The sequence below is a fragment of the Oxyura jamaicensis genome, chromosome 7, assembly GCF_011077185.1.
Source record: "Oxyura jamaicensis isolate SHBP4307 breed ruddy duck chromosome 7, BPBGC_Ojam_1.0, whole genome shotgun sequence".
NCBI classification, from domain to species: domain Eukaryota; kingdom Metazoa; phylum Chordata; class Aves; order Anseriformes; family Anatidae; genus Oxyura; species Oxyura jamaicensis.
The window spans coordinates 20,557,453-20,583,998 of record NC_048899.1 but is presented as its reverse complement, the minus strand read 5'-3'; the positions used below and the strand labels follow the sequence as shown (position 1 = coordinate 20,583,998).

Sequence of the window (26,546 nt, the reverse complement as noted above, 5' to 3'; positions counted from 1 at the left end):
ATCTAGTGAAAACAAAACAAAACAAAACAAACCACCAAAAAGAAAACCACAACAAACTTGTTTGCTTTTGTTGTGGCATAAACATAATGTTATTGCCCTTTATATTTAATTAAATCAAGATCCTAACAGTATTTTCTTCAAGATAAAGCAAACACAAATCCAAACAACAATCATATCATTTTCCTTTAAAAGCTCTTTTCTAATTGTAGAATTATAGTCTAAGAAACAACTCAAAATACGAAGATATTTCCTCTGTGTTTCATGACTCTAAACAGTCTTCTTACATTGAATTTTGTAAATTTTCAACTGTGTTTCAGGAGACATTGCATTTCTAATAGACTCTCCTTAAAATCAGTGAATAAGATTGTAGTTCTTAAAAAAATCCCTTACAGAAAATTCCTCTATACTTAAGGGAAATTTCCAGAAGGTAGTGAATATACTTTATTGTAACTGAGTACACAATTCTTATCTGTAAGATAAGATAGTAAATTTACAGCAAATGCAGTTTGTGTTGATTTACCCTTTTCACTGAAGCTATAAAAAAACCTGCAGAAATTATAAACTCCAACAGTTGGTGGTTGTGGTTGTTGTAGTAGTCAAAAATCAAGCGTTTTCTAAGGACCTGACAGTAATGCAAGTTTTTTGTGTTACTGACATGTTTCCTGTAGAACATTTCTAAACTCCAGGGGATATTACAGAATAATTATGAACACAATTAGTAGCATTTTATGGAAATTATAAAAAATAGTTTCCAACAGAGACCAGTTTCTACTACAATGAAGACTGAATTCAGATTTTCCAGGAAATGAATATAGATGTTATACGATGTCTCATGTTATCTATATACACTTGGAATAATCTACTAATGTAACATATGGGTTTAAAAATTCTGCAAAAATGTAAACTGCTATTATGGAAATATTTATAGTTGTGACTATTCAGACTGTAATGTTTACTGTATCATAAGTAATGCTCAAAACTTATTCTATGGATTATGTATATACATATATATATATTTGGAATGGATGTAACTGCAAACTGAGTAACAGAGTAAAGCACAGATCTTTCCAAAACAATGTAAAGGCCAGACTGGAATTTTTAAAGAAAGCAATTTTTTAATCTCAGTGAAAAAGATAAATAAATCTCAAAATCTAAAAAAATAGCTGAAGAACCTTTCTCCTGCAAAAAGAACTCAGATAATTCTACTTTTGATTTTCTCAAAAGTTTTCGTGTTATATCTATAACATCAGAAATTTCAAACAATTATTTCCAAATATTTAAAGCAATTAAGAAGGGGTTGTAGAGTGAATATATATAATATGGTATTGCTGCTACTAAGATTCTCAAATGAGATTCTCTTTCCTTCCAACCTTAAATATACAATGCAGTGATCAGTCACACTGTAATCATTAAGGGTAGAAAAGTGGGAAATACTGTACCCATAATATAGATAAGGGGAGGAACCAGTGCTCCACCCCATCCAAGCTGAAGATAGGTTATCCTATATGAAATAGAAATATATAGCTTGTTATTACTTGTGACTCTGTAATGACAGACACTTGATGCTATATTTTATAACTCAGTCACATGAGAAACACTTCCTTTTCTACTAATGAAGTTTGGAGTACTCTTGGAAATGTCTCATTATCTCTTTCCTGGTAAGGGAATCTAAGGAATAGCCATTGAATTTTAGAGGATATCAAAGATATCAAATACTCTAATTTATTTTTACATGTTATGAAATTGGACTGGAAATTTGAAATACAGTAAATGTTTAAAGCCATCAGCCAGAAATATGCATAAGGCATGCAAAACTGAAAGTGCAAGTAGTTTTCAGATTGTTTGCTGCCTTCTACTATTTCTCTAATATATAAATCAAGCACATGCTTTTTTTTTTTGGTGAAATTAGACACAAATGCATGCTTTATTGTCACTTAATTCTCTAACTTAGCAAAGCAATGTGTACTCAGTATTCTACATTTACAAGTAGCATACCAATTCAGAACTAGCGCAAAAGCATTGTATCGCAAGTACTAAAAAGCTAAACAAAAAGCAATGGGTATATTCAAATCTCAGTTTGCAGATACTTCTGCTCGGTATGTATACTATTTGAGATGAGAATATGAACCCTATGACAGAAATTTAAATTAAATTAAAGCAATTATTTACTTTGCCTTCCAGCATCTGGGTGGAGTTGGTTTTGAGATTCACTGAAGGAAGTATTAAAATTTCTCAGACTGCAGTGTACTAGTAGATATTTTAAATGCCCTTAATATGGCAACATTCACTTCTGTGCTTGAGGCAAGCACAGGCTATGAACCACTTGTAAGCTATTTTGTCACAAGTGATTCATAGATCTTATGTTCACTTTGCCAAGAGAATCTATCTATCCCACTTATGAAACAGCATAATTACAAATTTAAGTTGTAACCACAGAATATAACATGACTTAAAGAGTGAAGTATGTTTGATATTTTGAGATTACAAAATAGCTATTAGTATTTAATGACTGTAAAATGCTGCATTATTTCACTTCACTAGGATGGTAAGCTTATTTAAGAAAAAAGATTAATTTAAAGTAGCTTAGCTTGTTTTGGCAGCTTGTTTTCCAAAATTATACAAAGCTTCTTAAATATAAGGGCTTCTATGAAATACATTTGATCTCTTTTATATTCAAGGCAAATTTTACATATTTTTGAAAATGGGGGAAAACATTAAAATTATAAATACATGCTGAAAAAAAAACTCAGCTTGTAGGTCAGTGTATAAGAAATATAAAAAAGCAAGGAGGGTTAATTTATTTTTACTTCCTGCTGGTAGATTAAAAAAAATAATCTGCTTTAATGGATTTTTACAAAATGAACTCAGTTTCTGAGAAGACTGTAATTTGATGTGGGCATAGTCTATAATGAGCTGGTCAATTATTTGTTATTTGAATCTTTTTACTGTTTGTGAGTCATTCATAAAGTAATGCTTATATCTAACAATGAGCTGTTGTGAACACTTGCCAAGCTCTTTGGAAAAAAACACATTTTCAGAAGTGCATGTAACTAATAGTGAAGATAAGGACTGTGCATTTGACAAGTCAAATTTGCTAAGTGACTGGAACCAGGTACTTGACTGATTATCATTAATATTGAAGGATGGAGCTATAACCTTTTTTGCTTTTCCAGGCTTCTCTGTGATTCCTACACAGTAAGTTACTCAGCAATTATTCATCTTGTGTATCTGAAATTCTACCATATGATTGGGCTTCTGGCATAGTTTCATAGTTTTACAGTGAGAAATAAGGGAAAGCAGTAAATAGATCTCAAATAACAGGTACTTTTATTTGACCATGAACATCCTACATGTTTTAAATGGGAAATTTCCTAAGGCAATCATGTAGGGATACATAAAAATGAAATAAAACATATGGCTATTAATTTTGACATTATGTTTCCAGTAATGGTCTTTTCCCCCCACCCCCCCAAACATCATCTAAGGAGCGATGTTTCTTTTCTCCATGTAACTTCTAAACTAATCTCCCAGTCCTCCTGCAGCTGAAAATAATATTATTAAGAAAGTAAAGCTCAGAGCTCCCAGCGTTTGTCTGCACAAAAACACATTTATCTGAACGGTCATGTACAATAAGTACAAAGAAAGACAAAGTGAAAATTGCTAAATGAAATTTCTAAACCTAGGTGAAAACTCATACCCTGTAGTATTTGACCAGCTCTTACCCTGCTGAATTATAATTTCACAAATTTCAAATGATGAGAAAACTGCTAATAGTAAAACTGCAACATGAAATTGAAATTTATTAATCTAGCAATCATTGATTAGCAGTATTTTTTTCTGATTCTTTCTGAAGTAGAGATATGTAGCCTGAGGAATAAAATTTAAGGAACATAATTCAAAGATTCTCCATTTGACTTAAGTTAGCTTTGCTTCTAAAGGCTGTTCAGACAGTATATTCTAGGCTATTTCAGTATTTTACAATTGACCTGAAATTCATTAGCATACTATTTTCTCTCATGTTTCCATGAAGTAGTAAAAAGCATTCTCTTAAAACATACTTCAATGACATGCATAAAGAGTTAGTTTGTATTCAGTGGCTTTAAGGAAATGAAGGCATAAACAGATGAAAAAAAAAATTTAAAATGCTTCCTTGAGTGAGATGTATAATAAGCAGGACCTCTAAATTACTTGGATTAGGTGTGAAATAACCTTATATACATTGTATTGAATTTGCCTTACAAAAAGACTAATTTCATAGAGAAATCAAATGATTTTATTTGTTTTTATTTCTAAAACCAGCCAAACTCAGAAATATATTTAAACAACTCGACTAGCTGATACGAATATAACTCTGTTATGATCTAGTAAAGTTCTGTGGGGTTAGACCAAAGCTGGTTTACTGGATATGAAGAAAAATGAAGAATTTCAACTGATAACAGAAAATAGTTTTATTAACTAAGGCTAAATTTGATCCTTGTATAAATATAATAATACGCTTATCAGTAAAAATTCATAAAAACCTGCTTCATTTTATTCATTGTTAAGAGTCTGTTGAGAGAGTTCATAGTTGGCAATTTCAAAGTGTTAAACAGCAAACTCCTGAGATTGGCTAGAAAGTAAAGTAACTTTAATGAACATAACTTCTATGTGATACTGCATATGGATTTAGGTGAATTGATGAAGCTTTTTGCTTATCTGTTAGTAAAAGATATGCAATAGATAAAAAGGTAGTGCAGCCTTTCTGCATGGACTTATCATTCCTTATTCTGCATGCATGGATCCTTTGTATGCATGCATAGTTTCAGATTCTTTCATTTTTTCTTACCCTCATGCCTTCAAATCGTGACAAAGCTCTTAGAGGTCTCAAAGCTCTTAGTGTCCTAAGGGACTTAATGGCACCAAGTTCAGAGTAACCCAATGCATTTGCTGTTAAGCTAACCAATGAGACCTATATGAAAACAGGAAAGTAAAAATTATTATATTGTACATACTACTTTACATACCATAGATGTGCGCTTTTATAAACTCCTTTAGAAGAATCTAATTTTGGACCACTTTCTTCAGGAATACGAAGTCTTTTAAATAATAATAATAAAAAAATAATAAGAAAGAAGAGAATGATGGGTGAATAGATAAACAAAAGTGCCATAAGGTAACAGTTAGTTAATATCTGGAAACATTAATAATTAGGAATTTCATATTTTGCTAGTGATTGGAGGACATTTAAAACCACAAACACACACATGCCAAAAAAAAAAAAAAAAAAAAGAAATGAATCTCTCCTTTTTACCAATTTAAGCATTGTTCTCCCTCCCTTTTTCTCTGTTTTACAATGCTGCTGGGATCAGTAATTACAGTTGATAATGCCCATTTGTTTGCCCACAACTGGAAAGGAAATGATTGAAGCCTGTTTTGAATTAACAGATAGGTCACAGAGCAACATTGTTTCTCTGGAAATTGGTAAAAAGGATTAATTTTTTTTTAATATTCGGTTACACTGACAAAAACTTTTGCCTAAATACTGAATTTATGTACTTTCTACATTGACTTTAATCTGGATTGTGCTGTTTCTTAAAATACATTACAAAAACAGTTCCATAGGCAGCAGAACTAATAAAGTCTCATATCCAGGTGGCTTTATATATTCTACATCCCTGCATTTTGTCTGTGAGAAATGCCATATCCTTCCTCTATATGCTGTGGCTCCTAACTAATATAATACCTTCAGTTTTCTTCCCATTTCCCCAGAATGCTCCTCCATTACTCTAATTCCTTAACTATTTATTGGACGAACAATAGCATAATGATCTCGTATACTATTCTTCTTATCTTCTGATCTGATCTTCTATACTATCCTATACCTTCCTTGTTAAACTGAAAAGTAAGCTAGTTGGCATACATAGATATGGTTGTAGAGCAAGTAATGAAAAACAAGCAAATGAAAAACAAAACAAAACAAACAAAAACCAAAACTAAACACCAGATAAAATTAATATAAAAGTAGCATCAAGGAAAAGCACTACATACATCAACGATCAGGAAGTCCAGCCAGCACCAAGCATTAGTAAAGTATGTTTGATAGCCATAGGCCACCCACTTCAGCAGCATTTCCAGAATGAAGATGTAAGTGAAGACCTTATCAGCATATTCCAGCATGGTCTTGATAGTTTTACGCTGTTCAATATATATATCTTCAAAAGCCTATGAGAAAAACATTCAAAGATACTGGTTGTTCCCTTTGTTGACGTATAATTTAAGTTATAACAACAACAACAAAGGCAGGAAAAAAAAAAAAAAGAAAGAAAAAAAAGCAAACCTTTCTTCAAGAACTGGCATGGGATTGTCAGTTTTGTCTCAAGGTTCCTTTTCCTTTTCTGCTAACTGTATATACCTGTTCTTATCCTATGGATCTATATTTTCCTGCTTACAGGATAGAGAAGCAGATATTACACAGCAACAACTTCTTCACTGGACAGAGATCTTTATTTATTGCTGCTGGTCAATTATTATACTCAGATCATTTTCAGTACTTACAATTTTTTTTGATTCTGCAAAGTGATGGAAGTGAACCGAATTATGCTGAGTAATTTATAATTTAGTTTGTATGTAGGTAGATTCATTTTCAAAATCCAAGGCCATAGCTGTAAAATTTTCAGTAAAATGACAATGCAGTTGATCTTATGCTTTTAAGTCCTGATAGTTTTTGAAAAATTTAAGCCATAAATCATAAAACAAGTTATTCTTTTCATAAAAAAAGTTTATCTAAATCAAATACTTTCTCTACTGTATTATCCACATTTTATTAGTTACATAAAATTTCTTATGATCCTTGCAAATTTATGTTTTATGTGTTTTCATTTTTAGAACAAAAATTTTGACAAACGATGTTCAAACATATAATGTCTGCTTTTCAGTAATTATTTCTGTCCTCTAATAAATTTTCCCTTTAATTGCTTTTAAATTGTAATTATACTGCTATTTCATATAAGAGTTATTGGTATTATCGGAGTGAAAGAACTGGAATGATCTGTCAGCTTGCAAAGATTTGGGTATTTATCAATACTAACATTCATTTTTACCCAGTCCCATCTTGAATCACTTCTGTCAGTTCAAATGATTAGTGTTTCTGTACTGATCATCCAATTGCTATCTGTGTATCAGTAGTTTTGGATGCTCATGTACTTTGATACAATAGCAGCTTAGCTTTAGCTCACAAAATTGGGAAGAGATGGCATGTACCAATTCCATTTAATGAGTCACACTATGCTAAAGGCTAAGCTTGTGGTGCATTTCTCCCTGACTGTGTGCACCTGAAGCTGGGCTTTGCAAGCATCCTGGAGCTTATGCCTGCCTAATTTTCCATCTGTAAAGACAGTCTCAAGTGTGACGTTGGGGTGAACGTTAGGATACAGTGTTGGCAGGTCTGAGGAGACCTTTTCACTCTCACATCTCTAGGGTCTTAAGCTAATGCCCTGATCTGTGTGGCATTCTCCCAAAGTAAATGTTCTGTGGATGACACACACCTTAGTTTCAGGAGCATGAGATGCTAGTGCTGTGGCATCTCATCCCAGACTTCCTCTAAACACTATGATGGAAACTGATCATTAATCAGTCTCCTGCCAGTACTTTTCTTTCATTTAAATTCTTGTTGCTGAGGGTTTTCTCCAATCAGTTTCATCTATCAAAATTTAATACTCTAGATATATGAGTTTTTTTTCATGTGACACAGGAAACATGTCACATTGTGTTGTGTAAAAGTAGCTTATTTGATTGTTATTTTGATATTAGACCAAAGACAACCAGAATACTATACTTTTTATAGGTATAATCACAAACTTCTAGCCATTAAGTGTATTTTAAAGATTTGGGAGTGGCCTAAGGAGTTTCTAATAGACTTTTGCAAAGTAATTTTGTTTAATTATGCAGAAATTTAGGTAATTTACTGAATGGTAATTACATTTACATGTGCAGATGTCAGATACGCTCTAGGTAATCTCAGGGCAAACAGTTTGCCTAAGAAACTTCAGTTCAGGCTCAGCTAATCCAGGCTCAGCTTTATTTAACAGCTAATTTCAAATTTCTGTATTCTTTGTCATTATTTATATTTGTAAAATGATATATTATTTTGTTTTGTTGTTTTTTTTTGTAATGGCTTTGTTTCTATTTTTTTGTTGTTGTTACAGACTTATATGATGGTTGGCTTCTCTTTATTTTGTCCCCATATGCTTGTTAAACTTACAGCATGGTGATTGGCAAATTTATGTTTTTACAGATATCCCAGACATGAGTCTGTAAAAGGATGAACTAGAAGCATAAACAGTACATTCTTATTCATAGAGAGGACAGTTCTTTTCCTTTAGATATATCAGTAAACACCAGTAAAACTAGAGGCAAACCCAAATAACAAAGTTAAATGTGTTTTCTTCACATGTTCTCTCTCTCCCAGGTTCAGACATATCACTTTCAGCAATGGAGTTAAGCCCTCTCTAATCAATTTTGTCTGTTCTTGTTTGGACATATTATTGAGAAGAGACTTTTTCTGCATTTTTTTTTTTTTTTTTTTTTAAGTCCTGACTAAAATTTGGTGATCCTTTGAAGACATGGAATTTTTCTGGCAGCGACAACTAAGTAAAACAATGCTTTCTGACATAATTATGACGCACTCTTAATGCTTTACTCACCAGAGCTCCACTACTGAGGAGAATCATAAAGACAATGAAAGTCTCAAACCAGTTGTGCTCAACAATCCTGAAGCAGGTTTTTCTAAGGTTCCACCACTGCTTTCCTCTCCCTTCTTCTACACTTACTTGACAGCACTTGAAACGCCGTACACAACCTTTAAAACAACATATGTATCAAGAAAGAGAAATTTTGTTGAATTTCATTAACTTTGATTGCACAGTGGCACAGCACTACATTTCCAGAAGATGTGTTATTTAGTAAAAACTCAATAGACTTTCACCTAGATGATCTCTTTCCTCTCCAAAGCAAGTAAATTTATTACTGAGATGGAGTTTACAAATCAATGAACAGATAAGAAAAAAGAATTTATCATTAATCATGAACTAAGTGCTCAATACTCAATATATTATACACAAAAAAGTCCATGCAATGTGAAGCCACATTACAGAATACAATGTAAGAGATAAAAATATATTAATTCATATAATATGGGCACATATGGGCAAGTGTAATTATATTGCACTTTCTACTGTTTGGGATATTAAATTCACTATCCATATGTTAAATTATTGTCTAAAAGTATTGCTGCTTCTAATCATTGTTTAAATAATGACAAAAGAGTAAATAATTAATCACACAAATATTAACAATTAATTATTAATGAATTCGCGTTTTTATTTTTTATTTTTCATCCCAAACACCTTCAGTAAAGCAAGCCTCTGGCTCCATGGCTTCCTCAGGTTCAGCTTCTGGTTGCTCTTCTGCAGGGAGTCCAATGTCAACTGTGCTACCTTCAGATGAACTGGACATATTTAGCTTCTGTAAAGAAAAAGGAAAAAGTATCACAAATGCACAGTAAATGTTTTTAAGGCAAATATTAGTAGTCCTCAGAAAAATTAAATAGTTCTGCTTTTGTTATGGTATTCAATGTAAGTGAATTGCCGATCAACTTACGTTAACTTTGTACTTTAAAAAAAAAAAATCCTCTTGCGTTGTATGGATACATTAAATAGAAACTGTATCAGTGATAAATAATATTCAAAGAAAATTAAGTCTCAAACTAAAAAAAAAATATGAATGATGGCTCTAAGCCTGCAAGGATTTATGACTACAGCTAACCATAAGTGGCAATGATCTGTTGGATAGAATTAATAAAGCTTAAATGTATCTGCAGCAATCTGCAGTTTCTACTGCAAAGCAGGTAAGAGCCTATATATATCTAAATATGGTGGGAGCTCAAAGGAATGAGGGAAAAAAAAACACTGATCAGCACAGAAAAAGTTTTATTTTAGTGGTCAGCAAGTCCAGATTAAAAGTGCTGGAAATCTAGCTCACTTACAGGGAAGCAAAAACTGCATTCGTTAAAGCTGAGTTAGATTAAGAATGGCCTACAAAACATCAAACTATGTTTTATAACCTAATCTAATTTTCAGTAACATGATGAGCATTATCTTGACAAATTAAAGGGCTGGATGATCACCAGTTTAGTATGAAGTTTACAAGAGCAAGTGCCAGATTGTGCACCTGGGACAGGATAACCCTGCATGTACATACAGACTCGGGGACAAGTGGCTGGAGAGCAGCCCCATGGAAAGGGATCTGGAGGTTTTGGTTAATAACAAGTTGAATGGTCGGCAGCTTGACCTGGAAGCCAAAAGGGCCAGCTGTACCCTGGGTGCATCAGGCCCAGCACCGCTAGCCGACTGAGAGAAGGGATTGTCCTGCTCTGCTCTTCTCTTCTCTATGCTGCTGCGGCCTCACCTCCCAGTACTGTGTGCAGTTTTGGGCACCACAGTATAAAAAGGACATAAAACTATTAGTGTTCAAAGGAGGGCAACACAGATAGTGAAGGGTCTAGACGGGAAGATGTATAAGTGGTTGAAGTCCCTTTGTTTGTTCAGCCCAGAGCAGAGCAGGCTGAGGGGAGGGCTAACGGTGGCCTGCAGCTCCCTCATGAGGAGACAGCAACAGGACCCTTAATTTTTTCCCCACTGACTTGTGGCATCTTTGGAGGAAATGAAATATGCTGATGCAAAGTTAGGAGGTCAGATCAGTTTACTGAACTGAAACTGGGACAAGGAAAGAGGAGGTCTATAATGGGGATGAAAAACAATACAAGATGTGATAATTAAGACCTTGACTTAATCTTTCAAAGCAGGGTAATAGTAGATTTACTGTCCTTATCTTACAAACTCTAGTGCAGGGAAATCAGTATTAAATTAGCAGGTAAGAGCAATTAAATATGTTAGATATGGATGCAATTAATTTGGAAAATAGAAAAAAGCTTCAAAGTATCACAGAATTCAGATTTGGGGGAGAAAAAAAAAAATTTCATTCTAATTCATCATTTTCTTGTAAGAAGCAAATCTGCCATGCTATTTTCAGCTACTTTTTGCACATTAAAACTAAGCTCTTTGAAATTAATGGTGTGATTTATACTTTTAAGATAATTAAGTTGTTAGTTTGCTAAAGAGGGTACACAGCTGGAGGGAAATAAAGAAAAAGAAAGAAAGAAAGAAAAAAAAAAAAAACTTTTAGAAATTATCCAATCAGGAAAAAGGGATCCTGGCCAGCACTGTAAAACTCCAGGAATGGTGCTGAAGAAATCAATATGGTCTGAAGCCAGCTGGAACTCCTCTGTTTGTTCCCACTAGCCTTGGAATTGGAGAGTACATATAGTCTTTTCTAAGTGGGCTCTCATCTAAAACTCAGATAATTCAAAGTCTGCCAAAGAAAGCTGTTCTAATGTTCATCATTTCTCTTTTACAGTTCTTTTGTACTAACAGTCAATATAAAATGAGGAGTTGGACTCAAATCCAAAACAGCAATGCTGAATGTTCTTCCCATGGAAGACTCTATAACAGAGTTGCTCTCATAAGTTTCTGTGGGAAAAATCAGAAATTTCATGGTGCTTTCTCAAAGGAATGGAAGATAAGACTGGTCCTACAGGCAGCATGCCCTCTACTTCTCTTTCTATCTGGCAAGGGGATGAACTTAGGTAAAGCTTACCTAATACTTAGGTAAAGCTTACATAAAGGTTTCCTATCTGAGTGTATTCAGCATTGATCAGTCATAAAACAGCTTGTATTCCTCCATTTGACCGTCTGCCCTCTGATAATTTGGAAGACTGGATCACCTAGCATTAAGGCAGTTATGGGGAGAGTAGATGACCAGTGGTCTTTTTTTTCTTAAATTTTGTTCTATTTAGAAATTCTTTTAGCTGGGGCAAGTTCTTGATAGCGTACTCAAATAAATTTTTATAACATCTATTGTGGCAGCAATTCAGAAGCTTGAATCAAAGTCTATTATGTCCTATAGGACATTTTGGAAAATATTTAATAGGAAAAGAAATATTAATGCTTCAGATATTCAATGGGAAATGGGAACAATGCTCTGAAAAAGGTTCCCAAGGGAAGAGGCTGTTTTGTACCAGTCTCCTTCCTTGAAGAGGATACAAAGATAGCTCTTAGTTTAGGAATATATTTTTGTAGGGAACACTAGAGGGCTTAGGTACACCAAAGTGACAGCAGCATAAAATTCAGCTAGCCTAAAACTGAGTGTCTAAGTACTACAATGTTGAAGCAATACAACAGCGTCTGGTATCCCACAAAGGAACAGGGTTGCTAACTGAATGGAAACTAGTTAGTTTAATGTTCCTTAAGTAAGAAAGTTATTCTTCTTAGATGTCTGGAAAGATAATTTTCTGTTTTGACTAAAATATCAACACACTAATTTGCTGAAGGTGTAGTTGTTTTGCAAGTTATGTTAGTATATCAATGGAAATTATTCTATTAAAATAGCCACAAAGTCTTGTAAAAGAACAGTTACACCTGTTTTTTTGTTTGGTTTGTTTTGTTTGTTTTGTTTTTGTTTTTGTTTTTAATACAGTTCCCACAGGGTTTTGTATCTCTAGCCTGCTTTGATGTTTTGTTAGGAACATAAGATGTTCTAGTCTGCTGATACCATTTTTCAGTTTTAACAACTAAGGGGATTTGAAATGTCTGTGGTTGAATCTTATTTTTATTGGAATCTTTTTATTGGTCTAAAAAGTTGGCAATTTTAAAATCTAAATTCCACTGTCTAAAGGAAATACTAGTCAAAACATATTTCTATGTTTTCTGGTTTATTCCTGCTCACAAAAAAGACATCACATAGAGGAGGATTTTTTTGAGTGGCAGAGAGCATGTGTGTGTCACTTCTAATGGGATCCTTGTTACAGGGGGCAAACAAAAGTTTCTGGTGGAATAAGCATGTAGCTAATGCTCCACTAGATGTTGCAATTACAAAATACGGGCCATAAGGAGTCTTTATGGATTGTTTTGGTCCCCCATTCCCTGGTATCTTATCTTCTCTTGGAACTACTGTAATTTTTAACCCTCTCATTCATCAAGAATTAAATCCTCCTTCATACACTTTTGCTTGTGTATAAAAAGTGACAAAATAACAAATGATGAAGAACTGAATACACTTTTTTTTTTTTTTTTTTCCCTAAAAAAATAAAAACATGCAAAATATCACAGAGAAATGCACAAAGTATCTACATACCTCTTTGCTTTCTTCCAGGTCTGATTCACTACTAAATTCCTCTGTATTTAAATTTTCAAAGTCAGATTCACCCACAGCAATGGGCACTGTCACAGTCAGGCTTGGGTTGTTTATGAATGACATGTAATCACTTTCGTCAATTATGTATTTTTCCACACTGCTGCCTGTGCCTATGCCACTAGTTGTTCCATTCGCATCTTTAATATAGTCATGGTCCTTGTTTAGTTCAACAGTTGTATGGTTGGAAATACAACTATTTTTGTTGTTCAGATCTTCAAGTGGTTTGATTTCATCTAAAGCTTTTTGTTTTTTAACAAAAGCTTTTTGGATGAATTCACGTGCTTTTCTTTTCACATAATCTATGCCCTTCTGCATTCTTGCAACAGCAATTTGGAGATTATTCATTTCATTATCATCATCTGTCACAGCAAGGTTGTCTGCACTAAAAGAGCTCAATAGCAAGGCCAAAAATAGGTTCAGTACCTGCAGAAAAATAAGAAAGGACATTCTAGAGTTTATCCCAACAAAGAAAATGTACTTCATTAAAAAGAAATAAAAAGGCTCATATTAGTGACATTGAAGACTGATGTCACAATAATTCACCATAACCAAATAAAAGTACCTTCAAAACTATTTATATTCTCTGTGAAAAACTAAGTTTTTTGTTTTGTTTTGTTTGTTTGTTTTTTTTGCTCAGGTCCTGTTCAACAATATTACTACGACTGACTACTGATCTGTAAATGTGTCTTTAAATCCAGACAGTAAAGAAACATTTTGGTGGAAAAACATTATAACCTAGAAGTGGAGATAACAAATTTGCTATTCAGCATCATAAAAAAATTAACTTATTCCATCACACAGCAGAAATTAGATTTAGGTGACTAATCATATGTGATAAATAATAATAATAATAATAAAAAAAACAGCAAATGGTTGATGAAGAGACCATAATCTAAATTTATTTGAAGCACAAAATATTTATAAACAGCCAAAAGACAGATTAAGAAGTGACTAAGTGCTCACTCTAACATTATGTCTTAGCCTTTTGATGTTGTAAGGTGCAGAATACTTTGTTCTCAATCCAGAAAAGCTCTTAAAATTAACTTTAAGCATCGCTTGAAACCACCTGCTTAAGTGTTTTGTTGAAGTGGAGCCAGAGCACTTAGTTCACTTCAGAATTGAACCCACTCTGTTGCTGAATAATTTTTTGTTAATGTTTTGATTACGTACCACTAGGTTTCCAATCACCATGACCATCATGAAGACAGTAAGGCACATGGCTTGGCCAGCAACCTCCATGCAGTCCCACATTGTTTCTATCCATTCTCCACACAATACTCGAAATACAATCAAAAAAGAGTGAAAAAAATCTTGCATGTGCCAGCGTGGAAGTACACAGTCACTTGCGATTTTGCAGACACATTCCTTGTAGTTTTTCCCAAACAACTGCATCCCAACCACAGCAAAAATGAACACAATGATGGCCAGCACCAGGGTCAAATTTCCCAGAGCTCCCACAGAGTTACCAATAATTTTTATTAGCATATTTAGAGTTGGCCAAGATTTTGCTAATTTGAAAACTCGTAACTGGAAGAAAAAAAAAAAAAAAAAGAAAAAGAAGAAAAAAAAAAGAATGTTAGGACAAGTAAGAAAGACACAAAGATAATTAAAAATAATTTACGGAAAGATATTACATCAAAATATGGCTTGAGTATGACTGTTGATAGGTTGTCCTCTGTGCTAAATGTGTGATGATAGAATGGTCAGTCACAAATTTTGCAAACTTAGAGCTGGATATGGCCAAAGCATAGTTTTTATCCAAGGCTCAAGAAATTACCAATCAAAGTGAATTTAAAATCTGTTGCTTATCTCCTAAAATCAACTAGGCTATTTTTCTATAAGTATTTGCAGAGTAGATCTTTTCCCATGATGTTAATCAGAGCACAACACATCTATCTAGTGAATCTATTTGTTTCTGCATAGCAGGATATTTAAAATAATTCTATTTAAAATAGAATATTTAAAATATTTAAAATAATAAATAAATTGGAATTAGGCTTAGGCACCCATTTGTCTTGATCTCTGTAAATTCCCACTGAAGACAGTAAGATACCACAACTAATATGGATTTGTAATAATGGAAGATACTTAAGGCTTAGAGTCATAGCAAACTGTGCACATTTTTAAGGAAAAAAATAATGAAACCCCATTGAAAAATCAGTGCAATTGATGTATATTTACCAATCTGAATGATCGAAGAACTGAGAGTCCTTCCACATCTGCAAGACCAAGTTCAACCAAGCTAAGGGTTACAATAAAACCATCAAAAATATTCCAGCCTTCCTGGAAATAATAGTAAGGATCCATTGCAATTATCTTGAGAAACATTTCTGCTGTGAAGATTCCAGTGAAGACCTGAATTCAGAATGCAGTTGGTTATTTTTTTGTGAAATATATTATTACAGGTTTAACTGTTGTTTGGGCTACCTAACTGCAGTTAGCCTCATCCAAAACTGATACTTAAAAATAGTTCACTGTAGTGATTTATTATGACCACCTTGCCTTAAAAAAGGCCATACAAACCAAGTAATTTTTTTTTTTTCAATTAATTGAATTCTACACTGAAGAAATTACATAAACTTCTGTTTTATAGCATTTAGAATCCAATTTCAACTCTGTCAGGATATGGACTTTCTCAAGGATGTTGTTTGTACTGCACAAACAATATCCCTAATTTGATTTTCATGACATAAACCAGAATGCTTTCCAAGAAATTACATGGCATAACATCATTTTTGGCATACTAATTACATTGTACAGAAGCATGAATGGGGCCAAATCTGACTCCTGATGGAGCTCCTTTGCTCCTCCAGCCTGCAAGAATCCCATTCAGTTCAATACAGATAAGATTATTAATAACAGCTGGAAATCAACTGAGATACAACAATCTGAAGAAGTTGAGGAACTTCTACATAGGTGTTGCCAGTAAGTTCAGTGAAGCTCATTGGCTCAATCACTTTAATGTCAGAAATAAAATAGCATTTAAGAGTGCATTTTAAACATGATATTCCTCGTAAAGGTTTCTTACTGTGAAATGAAATATTCTGAATGAAAGAGGAATCATGTTTAGGTGTTGCCAAAGCAGCAACTCTCAGCAGCTTTGAGAGAGAGCTGTTGCGATTCTGAGTATTAGAAAAAAATCCTATAGAAAAGGAAAGTACTAAAGCCAGTGTTAAAGGCTGGCTCAACCCTGGTCTGAAATGCTTCTTTCTCCTCTCTTCTCTTGTTTTTTATAATCCATTTTCTGGAAGGCTGAATAGAAAGTGGAACAATTAAAGAGAATATAATCTAACTTGGATAATCAGTACATGGACCAGATTCTAGCTTGCTCTGCCTAGGAACACCAATGCTCAAGACAGATTTTACTAGTGCCTTTAAATACATCACAGATGCAAATGGGTGGGAATGAATAAATACAGGGTGAAAATATGAATAATGTTCTTAACCATCAGGATGGTGAGGTTCTTGAGGAGTACTCCCCACCTGGAGTACTGCATTCAGCTCTGGGGCCGCCAGTCTAAGAAGAACATGAAGCTCTTGGAACAAGTCCATAGGTGGACCACGAGAATGATCAAAGGTTTGGAGCACCTCTCCTGTGGAGACAGGCTGAGGGAGTTGGGGTTGTTCAGCCTCAAGAGAAGGCACTGGGAAGATTTTTATAGCGGCCTTCAAGTACACCTAAAAGGGCACTACAGGAAAGCTGGGGAGGGACTATTTTTCAGGGCATGTATTGATAGGATACTCTCTTTGTAGTCTGATATTCACCAGAATTTATATATATATATATATAGATATTTGGAGAAAGACTATAAATTGCTTCAACACAAGATTTTTCATTTTACTAGGAAACTCATATCCCTCATTTTAAATACAGGAAAACCAGCTATACGTTTGTCTATTAATTCTCCTTTCTGAATCCTGTAGTTATTTACATGATCTGAGTTATCTTTTCTTCATTACAAAACAAGGACTATTAAAAATCACATTGTAAGAAATACAAAAGAAATACAATCTTATTCTTAAAATAAGAGCCTAAGTAGGACTACAGTAGCAGATGCTTTGCTGTGATCAAACCTGTCAGTTCAAAATCATCAGAGCTACAGAAAATTAACTCCTGAATTCTTTAATAATTTATGTTTTTGAAGTAGAAGGGAGAAAATATCATTGACAGCATGACAAAAAGATATCTTACTGATTATCTGATTCTAAAAAATGTAAAGACTATGAGAGGAAAAAATACTGTGGGATATTTTTCATAGTTTTACATAAAACATATAAAGAAACCAATCCCTGTATCCACATAAAAAGTCATTTAGCCTGGAAAATTCTAGAAATGCCTTTAAATGGCTCTTCTAGTGATTGTAAACCTGTGCTCAGGAAACAGAGTAACAAGAGGAAAGCAGTTAAGAACACATTCATAATTTACACTTTTGTATTGTATTGATTGAAAATCAAACACTACATTTATTTCCATGGTGTCTTTTTCATGGAAGTAATGCATTTCCTGGTTTAGTAGCTAGATAAATCAACTTCTATTTAATATAGACTTTACTTAATGTAGCATTGGGGCCCCTTTTTAAATATTTAATCTGGTTTTGCAGAACGTTGGAAAATATTGATTTTACAGAATCCTAAATTACGTGACCCAGGGTTGACAGTGAAATTTCCAAAAATGTTGTGTTTTATCTGGAGAGCAATTAATGGCCAGTAAATTCACTTTCTAACAAGGTAAAAAACAAAAACAACAAGACAACAACACTGTTAAACTCCTTCTTTCAGTTATTTCAAACATACTTCCTTCAAAATTATAAACATAAAAAGACAATAGACTTACCAGATTTCCAACTGAAAGTACATTATTGAATTCATCAGTCATCGGATAATGCTCCATGGCCATAAAAAGCGTATTTAAAACAATGCAAATAGTAATCGCCAAGTCCACAAATGGATCCATTACCACTAAGTTGACGATATGCTTTACTTTTAACCAATGTGGACTGCAGTCCCAGATCAAGAAAATATTTGCAAATTTATACCAACATGGTGGGCATTTCTGCCTTGATTCTTCAAGTTCTGTGGGAAATCAAAGTCCACAGCAGTAAGTATGTGATTTCTCTAACCTACATCTCAAGCCTACATTACTTGTATCAGTCAAGTTAATTACCATCCATAATGTTATTGATTACCACCTATAAGCACAACTTCTTTATATTTCAATCACTATTCACATCTGTATATATTTAATTTGGTCATGGCTTATCTACCTAGCACAATTTCTTTATATTTCAATCACTATTCACATCAGTATTCACATATGTATTATGTATTCTATTGTTTCTTGATTCAGACTGTTCCTCAAACTTGCTGTTCTATTATGCAAATATTTTACTTTCAAAACTGTGGTAGTTAGGTAAAGTTTTTCAACATAATTTTCATTCCTAGTTCAAGAAAAAAAAAAAACAAAACACAAAAAACCCACCTTTTTTAATCACCTATAGTAGCACTTCTTTAAAGAGTAACTGAATAAATATAACTGCTAAAATAGGCATATATTTTAGCAATGGTAACATATATTTGAAAAATGTTCAGTGGTCTTTTTGTGTCCACTAATTCTTTAATTAATATGAGTAAGCATCCTCTTAGTTATGACCATCAGATACAACGCTGTAGTCCTAATGACCACAAGGTATATGATGGCAAAACAAAAAACTAGAAATGCTTATTGGTGTAATAACCTCAATGAATATAGAGCTTTGATAAATATTTGTTGGTCTGTGGAACAGTATCTATTCATTGAGATATTTTAAATAACTTTAATGTTTCAACTCATATTTTCAGATGTTTATGGAAAAAAAACAGATATTAAGCTATGAGTAGCACACACCTTCCACTGTGTTTGTAAGGATGCTAGCAATGCTCATTGCTCTTTCTCTTAAAGCTGGATCTTCCAGAAAGTCCATAGAAACATGGAAAGAGCTTGATATTCTTTTCCTCATTTCAGTTTCTGTTGTGGTGCCCTACAAATAAAAAAAAATAAGTGAGACCATGTTTCAGTAATAAAATAAGTACATATTGTATAAAGCCTTGTCATTAATATGCATGTATGCGTGCTTCGTGCACTTCAGTTTTTATAATGTCAGACTTTTCTTACTTTTTAGTATCTTAAAAAGAATTAAAAAAATATATTAGGCAATAGTTACCTACTTCTCAAGAGTTAGCAAGAGTTTATTCACTTAACTTTTGCATTTCTTTCCTTTGAGCTTTGAAAAATTATTTAAACAAATGAAAAAGGACTAAATTCAAAAAATTGTATGAAATTTTTGCAAACTGTATGTTTTCCTTTCTCTTGCTGACAGAATTCAGTTTCCTATAACATACTAGTCTTTTACACTAGACAAACTGTAGCAAGAAAAGTATGACTTCCTCATGCTTCCTCATGCTAGTATATTTCTAATTAATGTTAGTAGACAATTTTGAACTAAGCAAGACATTTATTTTAGAGACCTCTTCTCTTACCTGCGTGTATATACACAGTGACAGCAATATGTGCTGCTCATATGTTCACACAGACATTTTTATTTTTGGTTGAGTGTGTAGAAATGTGATCTTCCAATGAACTACTTGTTGTCTAAACTATTGAACTCCACCAGCAAAGGATGGAAATATATAAGAATGAATGATCATAAAGAATTAACTACTTTCTTGTATTTTTAGTGGGGCTGATACAGAAGTGTGTTATCAAAATTAACTGATAATGCTAATTTTGATAAAGTGGTAGTAGCGGTGTCATATTTATTGTAGACATGTGATAACATTTTTGTATACAATTTTCAGTTGTATAGTAACTTTGATTTTGTGGACTACAGCCATAGACCTTTATAGCAGCAAAAATAAAGTATAACACAGTAATTAGTATAGTGCTTTTGTGAATGCGCAAGTCAATATTTCAGTGTGTGAAAACTGCAAATAGCATTTGTTAGTTATGAGAATATTAATTAAAAAAAAAAAAAAAAAAAGAAGCTTGAGTTGCAAACCTATCTTATCTCTGTTTTACTTATTAAAGATTTTACAAGATGCAGGAGCATTCACAGCTTGACCAACCAGGAAGCATTGCCAAGGATTCCATTCTGTAGATAACACTGGCTGGCGCAGTAAGAAAAAGCCATGATGCCTAAGCTATTTAAAACTTTCTTACATTGTCATCAGTAGCTGGTTTATCTATTATCACCTCTGGCAGAAGCTGTCCAACAGGCGATGTAGGAACAGATGGTCCACCAACCAGGGAAACCACCCCATTGCAATCCACAGTGCTGTGCATCTTCCCATTCACTGGAAACACTGCCAGCATCCTGGATGACCTACTGGCCTGACTAATGTTACTGTTGCGCCGTTCACCATGTCTGCGCGGCACAAAGAGAGAATCTCTTCTGCTATCATTGTCTTCAAAAGTGCTGTGCTCATCATCAGCAAAGTCATTTTCTGATCCTATATCCTTTGCTCTACCTCTGAAGCTGAAAAGACTTGTTCTGCTGTTGCGCCTTGGAGAAAACAGGGAGCCTCGAATGCTCAACAAAGACTGCAGGCAAAAAAAATAATAATAATAATTATTAGCTGAAACCTTCAAACTTAGCATTGTTATTAGTATCACATGGGTTTTTTGTTTTGTTTTAATATGTTTTCCATAAGGTAAATGCTGCTGTGAAACATCTGTATGTATTTCATTATATTTTGCAGATAGAAATACCTCTCTGCTCATGGATTGTTAAAACAAAAACAGTTTTGATCACTCCTTGCTCTTAATGTCCATTAAAGTTACTGAGTAGTTGCACAATACACATCAAGCAAAAAGTAAAAACATGCACATGCTTCTTTATATGCAGCATCCTTGGATATTGGACCAAACTCGAACATCATTAAAGCACAAAGGAAAAGGTGAGGCTATCGTAATGAAAAAACACTGTAAAGGTTTAATAAGTATAGATGAGATATAATCAATCAAAGAAACCCACAGAATCAACTAGAGAATATTTTTAATAAGATTTTTTAATAATGCTTTTGAATAGGGATATGAGCTTACATTTTGTTCTCTGTATTTTTTTTTTTTTACAAGTCAGTCTAGCAGCTACTGCACTTTCTGTCAGACACTGACAACAACAATAAAATTTAATGAAAATGTCAATGTTTCCTTTCTTTAAGTAGTAGGATCATATTACTATACCACGAAAACTAAAGTAGTTTTGTAACAGCCTGTGATGCTTGAAATGTATGCTGCTACTAAGGATATCTATATGCAATACCTGATGTGGAGAAGAGTATTTCTTTTCATATGTAAGTCTATTGCCTTCAATAGATAATCGGAAACCTTTCCTTCTTATGCTGTCTTCTGATTCAGACTTGTGAAATTCATCTTCTTCTTTTTCCTCTCCTCCAGACTGTTCTTTCTGTTTTCTTTTTTTCCTTCTGTTTCTTCTCTCTTTTGCACTCTTTGAGCTCAATTTGGATGCCTCTGAGGAACTTTCTGAGAGCCCGCCAGCTCCTTCTGCAGCACTGGGCTCCCTGGACTCAGCGGATGCTGTTACTGCTGCTGCTGCCACTGCTGCTGCCTGCCACATTGCAAAATTAATTTGTGTCATTGAGCAAACCATGACAGTTTTTAAAATTTTAGTTATATGGAATTTTTAGTCCAACCCTCCTAAGTCTTAACACTTTTCATAGAATCTTCTAAAAATATGGTCATAGCCTTTGGTGTTAGCCTTCTTCCACCTTTCATGAATAGCTTTAAAATGCAGAAGCCTAATACACTGTATTGGTGGCATCAGACTAAAGAAAAACATAATGAACAACATATTCCTAGTTTTAAATATTCCTTCTTGATTATGCCTCAGCTGTTCTCAGTAAAACGCCTTTATTGCAGGAGAGAAAATTTCTGAGCTAACTCTGATGTTGAATACCCAGCAGGGCACTTTCTATCTCCAAATTCAGAAAACAGGGGTTCAATATCTCTAGAAAAAAATATTTAATATTCTTTTGTATTATTACACCATAACGTATACCTGAGCCGCTTCTTGTTGCTTCTTCAGCTGTTCCAGCATCTGTTGAAATTCTGCCTCTTTCTGTTCTGCTTCTTCCATGGTTGCTTGATTCTGCTCTTCATAGGCCATGGCAACCACAGCCAGAATCAAATTAATCAGATAGAATGAGCCCAGAAAAATCACCAGAACAAAAAATATCATGTATGTTTTCCCAGCAGCACGTAGAGTCTGGAAGTAAAAATACATTTATAAGCATAAACAAGTTAACAACAATTCTGCTCTTCATACTGTGAAAATTAAGATAACATAAGATACTTGATTTTTTTGCATTACTGGTGCAAACATATTTAGTCTATTATCCATAAAAAAAATCTCACCAGTTGATAAAGGTTTTCCCAGAAGTCTTGGGTCATCAGGCGAAACAGTGACAAGAAAGCCCAGCTGAAGGTGTCAAAACTTGTGTAGCCATAATTGGGGTTTCTACCAGCTTTCACACATGTATACCCTTCTGGGCACTGCCTGCAAAGACAAACTGGGTGTTACCTTACATGGATATTTTGGTATTATCATTTGTAATATCCAGAAGAAGATTAGGATTAAAAAGTGAATTGTTCTTGTCTAGTGGATCGGACTATAAATAATAGAATATGTAACTTTTAATAGAGAATTATTTTAATGGATACTAGAAAAATTAAGCAGGAAAGGCACATAAAAACAAAACAAAACAAAACCCTACTGCAAAAAGTTTAAGCTTCTAAAATATAATTGAAATAATTCTTAATGCTGTAACTAATGTCAATATTTTCTACTGTCTGTTCTTGAACCTGTTATTACTCCTATGTGCAACTTGGGCTGGAAAATAGCACGTTTTCTAGCTGTGGTATCTGTTACTTTACACACTGGCAGAAAATACACTAATATCAGATTTCTAATTCAGTCATGCAAATACTAAGATCGTTAACTTATCCAGTGAGGTCAGTGAAATCCACTGATCCCATTGCAATCAGGGATCCAAATCCACAGTCTGGTGTAAAAATCAAATATTACTTCTTATGTGAAAGAATGTAGTCACTCAAAATATAATGCCCCCACATCCCACCATGCACATCTGAAGACAGATTTAGTTTGAACACTGTGAGATAATACTGTGAAACATGGTCTTACCCAGCATCAGAGCTATTTCCACAAAGCAGAGCATCATTTTGCCCCTCCAGAAAATAAAAATGACCTGTTTAGAAAAGAATTTCAAAAAAATGTATATATATAATTTTTTAAACTATAGCTCTCCGAAATAAATAATCCAGATCTAAAAGTGTTAAGGTGATTTCAGATGCAATTTTAAACACCTTGTATTATTTTTTTCAGAAGGAGTGTAACTTCAGAGTAAATGCCACCATAAATTGTAGGAAGTGCCATCTCTCACAGCCTACTGTTATAATACCAAAATGTACTAAAAATCCTGACAAGTGCTGCTGTGTGAAGGTGATATGCACTGTTCTCCTTTCAGACTGATCACTGAACTAAATCACACTTTGTGAAATTATATTTTACACTTATTTATTACAATAATTAAATTGTACGTGGGGAAAAAAAAAAAAAAAAAGTACTGACAATTTATTTTAAGGAGGGAAACTTTCTGATCAGCATTGCCAAGGGTTCCAGTTTGTCACTTACAAATGCTTGTGACAGTTATATGTGAGTTCTATAAAAAAACACATGGCTGCCAATGGCTCCAACTGTTACAGGTGCTTACACACTGCAGTTAGGTTGCTGACTGGTATGAAGGCTCTTTAGATGTATATCTGAATTGAATAATTGCAACAGTCACTGACTTGTGCGAGAAGGGTTTTAGGGGTATATGATGCGATTATTGATCACCTTAGGAAAGAGACATTGGATAGGTTCCACCAAATCACCCAGTAGCTAACCAGCCCATAAGCTGTAAAGTAACCCTGTATTTAAAAGACTTTTTAGATGGTTTAGGCAACAACATTGACCTGTCCATTTTTAGAAGAGTAAAGGGATGGTAAAAGTTGTATGTATTAATATGTACTTTCACTGTATCCTTGAATTTGTCCTTTTCCCCTCAAAGCAGACTCCTACAGTAGTTAAGCTCTTTATTTTGAAAGAATCATCACAGAAGGAGCTTCCTCCTGGAGAAAAGCTTCCCATTTAGCTACAGGCAGGACACAATTTGTACAGTCAGACCACACAGCCCAGTGTCCCATTTCCAGCACAGACCAGAAGTGCTGCCTGAGGAAATCTGCAGGCACAGGCCAGAGATGTGATGATTGGTGATACTCCCATGAGCACCCTCCCAGCTTCCTTCCAGGGCTTCTGAAGCAGCTTTGCCTCAGAGTTAGGGTTTTTCCTTTTTTGCTTCCTGAAGAGATTTAAAACCCCTGTTGAATTTCTGCTCCATTGAACTGGCCTGTTAGTCTCCCTTAAACTGATCTCATCTGAAATGCTGTTGGTGCAGCTGAGCTTTGACTTGGCTGTGGCTACACATGCTATGTTGCTGAAGCATGGTCACTAGAGAAACTAATAAGTGCTGGGTGTGAAGAGGTGTCACAAGTCACTGGCTCAGCACAGTGGTTTGCTGGAAGAGGTACACCATACCCAGACCAGCTGCATCTCTTATCTTTCTTATCCTGTTAGCAAAATTCACCATTTGGGCAAGTTAGGTTTTTCAGCTGCACATAGATTTTGTTTGACAGTCTGTGAAGGACTCAATTTCAGTATCTAATCATGCATACAGGGTACAATCTTCTGTGCTGCGCAAAGTGCACAACCCTGTGTGCCGCTGCTGTCATGTTGGGCTGGTATGCTTTGCAGAACTGCACTGTGCTGAAACCCAGCTGTAAATAGCAAAGTTAGCTGACTTGATGCTGACCACAGCTGACCCATATGAAAGAAACCTTATTCTGCATGATGTCAGCTAATCATGATTAAAACATGCTGGAACATAACAGCTGGTTGGGAATAATGCAAACCTGACTTGATAGAGTATTCGTGGGACAGCCAGTCAAAGTCAGCACTGCTGCAGCTGAGCTGAACTGCTGAAATAGGGCTTGTGTTAAAGTTCTGAGGTTTATCCAAGATTTGTCATGAAGCATGGTGGTCTTGCCAGCTCCACAGGCAATAGCCACCCATGCTTTCTCTGAATACTCTGGTACAACCGTGTTTTGCAGGATGGCAGATACAAATGCTCAAAATAGCACAACAAGAAAATTTTTAAAACAACACAGGCTGAATGGCATAAGCCCCTAATAGATGCAAAATTCAGAAAGATATTTTGCCAATGTAATGTGAAAAGTTTCTCACTAAATTCAAGACATATGGTTGGCTTCATTTTCTTTGACTGGGAAATATGAAAAAATCCCTGATGGGCACGTACTTCACTTTAAGGGAATTTACAGTTGGCTGCATAAGCTTAGGGTAATGAAAGAGCATAGTTGTTATTACATGAAACAGATACTGAGATGTTTCACACTGACTGCTTCCTAAGTGAATAGTTGTGAGCCAGACCCAGTACATAGGACAAAGATGAAAACTTTGTGAAACCCAGCACAAACGAAAGTAGGAGCCTTGCAGTTCTTGCAAAATCATATGGTACCTTATAAGCAGGAGGTTTACGTAAGAATCATTTGCAACACTGGATCAGAAACAAACGTGTGTGGTGGGGTCAGCACTAAAAAACCCTTCAATTTCCACTAATGATACTGCACCGGGACATTTGGGAGACCACCTGGGCTGGCCCTCAGGCTCTCCCACATGGGCTTTCTCTGAATACTCTGGTACAACCATTTTTTTGCAGGATGGCAGATATATTGAGTTGAAATATCTATTTTCTCTTTAAAAAGCCCATGTGGCTATTGCCTGTGGAGCTGGCAAGACCACCGTGCTCCATGGCAGATCTTGGATAAACCTCAGAGAAATTTTTTTTAGTGCTTTTAAAGAGAAAATAGATATTTCAACTCAATTACATGGCAAGAAAGAACAGCGTTGGCATAGGGACATCCCAGGAGATTTTGCTAAGCCAAAATATTTTGATCTCATTGACTTGAGCTGCAAAGTACAGCAGAAGAGTAGATAATGTGAACATCACTTGAATAATTCTATAAGAAGCAATGATGGATTTCAGAATTACTCTTGCAGTCTCCCCTCTGTGTACCACAGCATATCTGGAAACAAATATGCTATCTAGGAAATAATAATTAATAACTG

The 26,546-nt window shown here is 34.5% G+C and overlaps 1 protein-coding gene across 6 annotated transcripts in view; it reads right to left on the bottom strand.

The window, feature by feature from the left end:
• Positions 1-26,546, bottom strand: part of SCN1A (sodium voltage-gated channel alpha subunit 1) — a 96,110-nt gene that overhangs the window by 23,388 nt on the left and 46,176 nt on the right. For 4 of the 6 annotated variants that reach the window (XM_035331319.1, XM_035331320.1, XM_035331321.1 and 1 more), the window contains 14 exons: positions 23,484-23,547; positions 22,697-22,838; positions 22,341-22,547; positions 21,585-21,890; positions 20,483-20,863; positions 19,172-19,304; positions 18,122-18,360; positions 15,469-15,642; positions 14,458-14,814; positions 13,228-13,710; positions 9,384-9,501; positions 8,682-8,836; positions 6,028-6,201; positions 4,826-4,948 (listed from right to left, as the gene is read on the bottom strand). In XM_035331319.1, the coding sequence (XP_035187210.1) occupies positions 4,826-4,948; positions 6,028-6,201; positions 8,682-8,836; positions 9,384-9,501; positions 13,228-13,710; positions 14,458-14,814; positions 15,469-15,642; positions 18,122-18,360; positions 19,172-19,304; positions 20,483-20,863; positions 21,585-21,890; positions 22,341-22,547; positions 22,697-22,838; positions 23,484-23,547 (3,056 nt within the window). The remainder of the gene's footprint in view (positions 1-4,825; positions 4,949-6,027; positions 6,202-8,681; positions 8,837-9,383; positions 9,502-13,227; positions 13,711-14,457; positions 14,815-15,468; positions 15,643-18,121; positions 18,361-19,171; positions 19,305-20,482; positions 20,864-21,584; positions 21,891-22,340; positions 22,548-22,696; positions 22,839-23,483; positions 23,548-26,546) is intronic. The other 2 variants (XM_035331323.1, XM_035331324.1) reach the window with 1 other exon arrangement.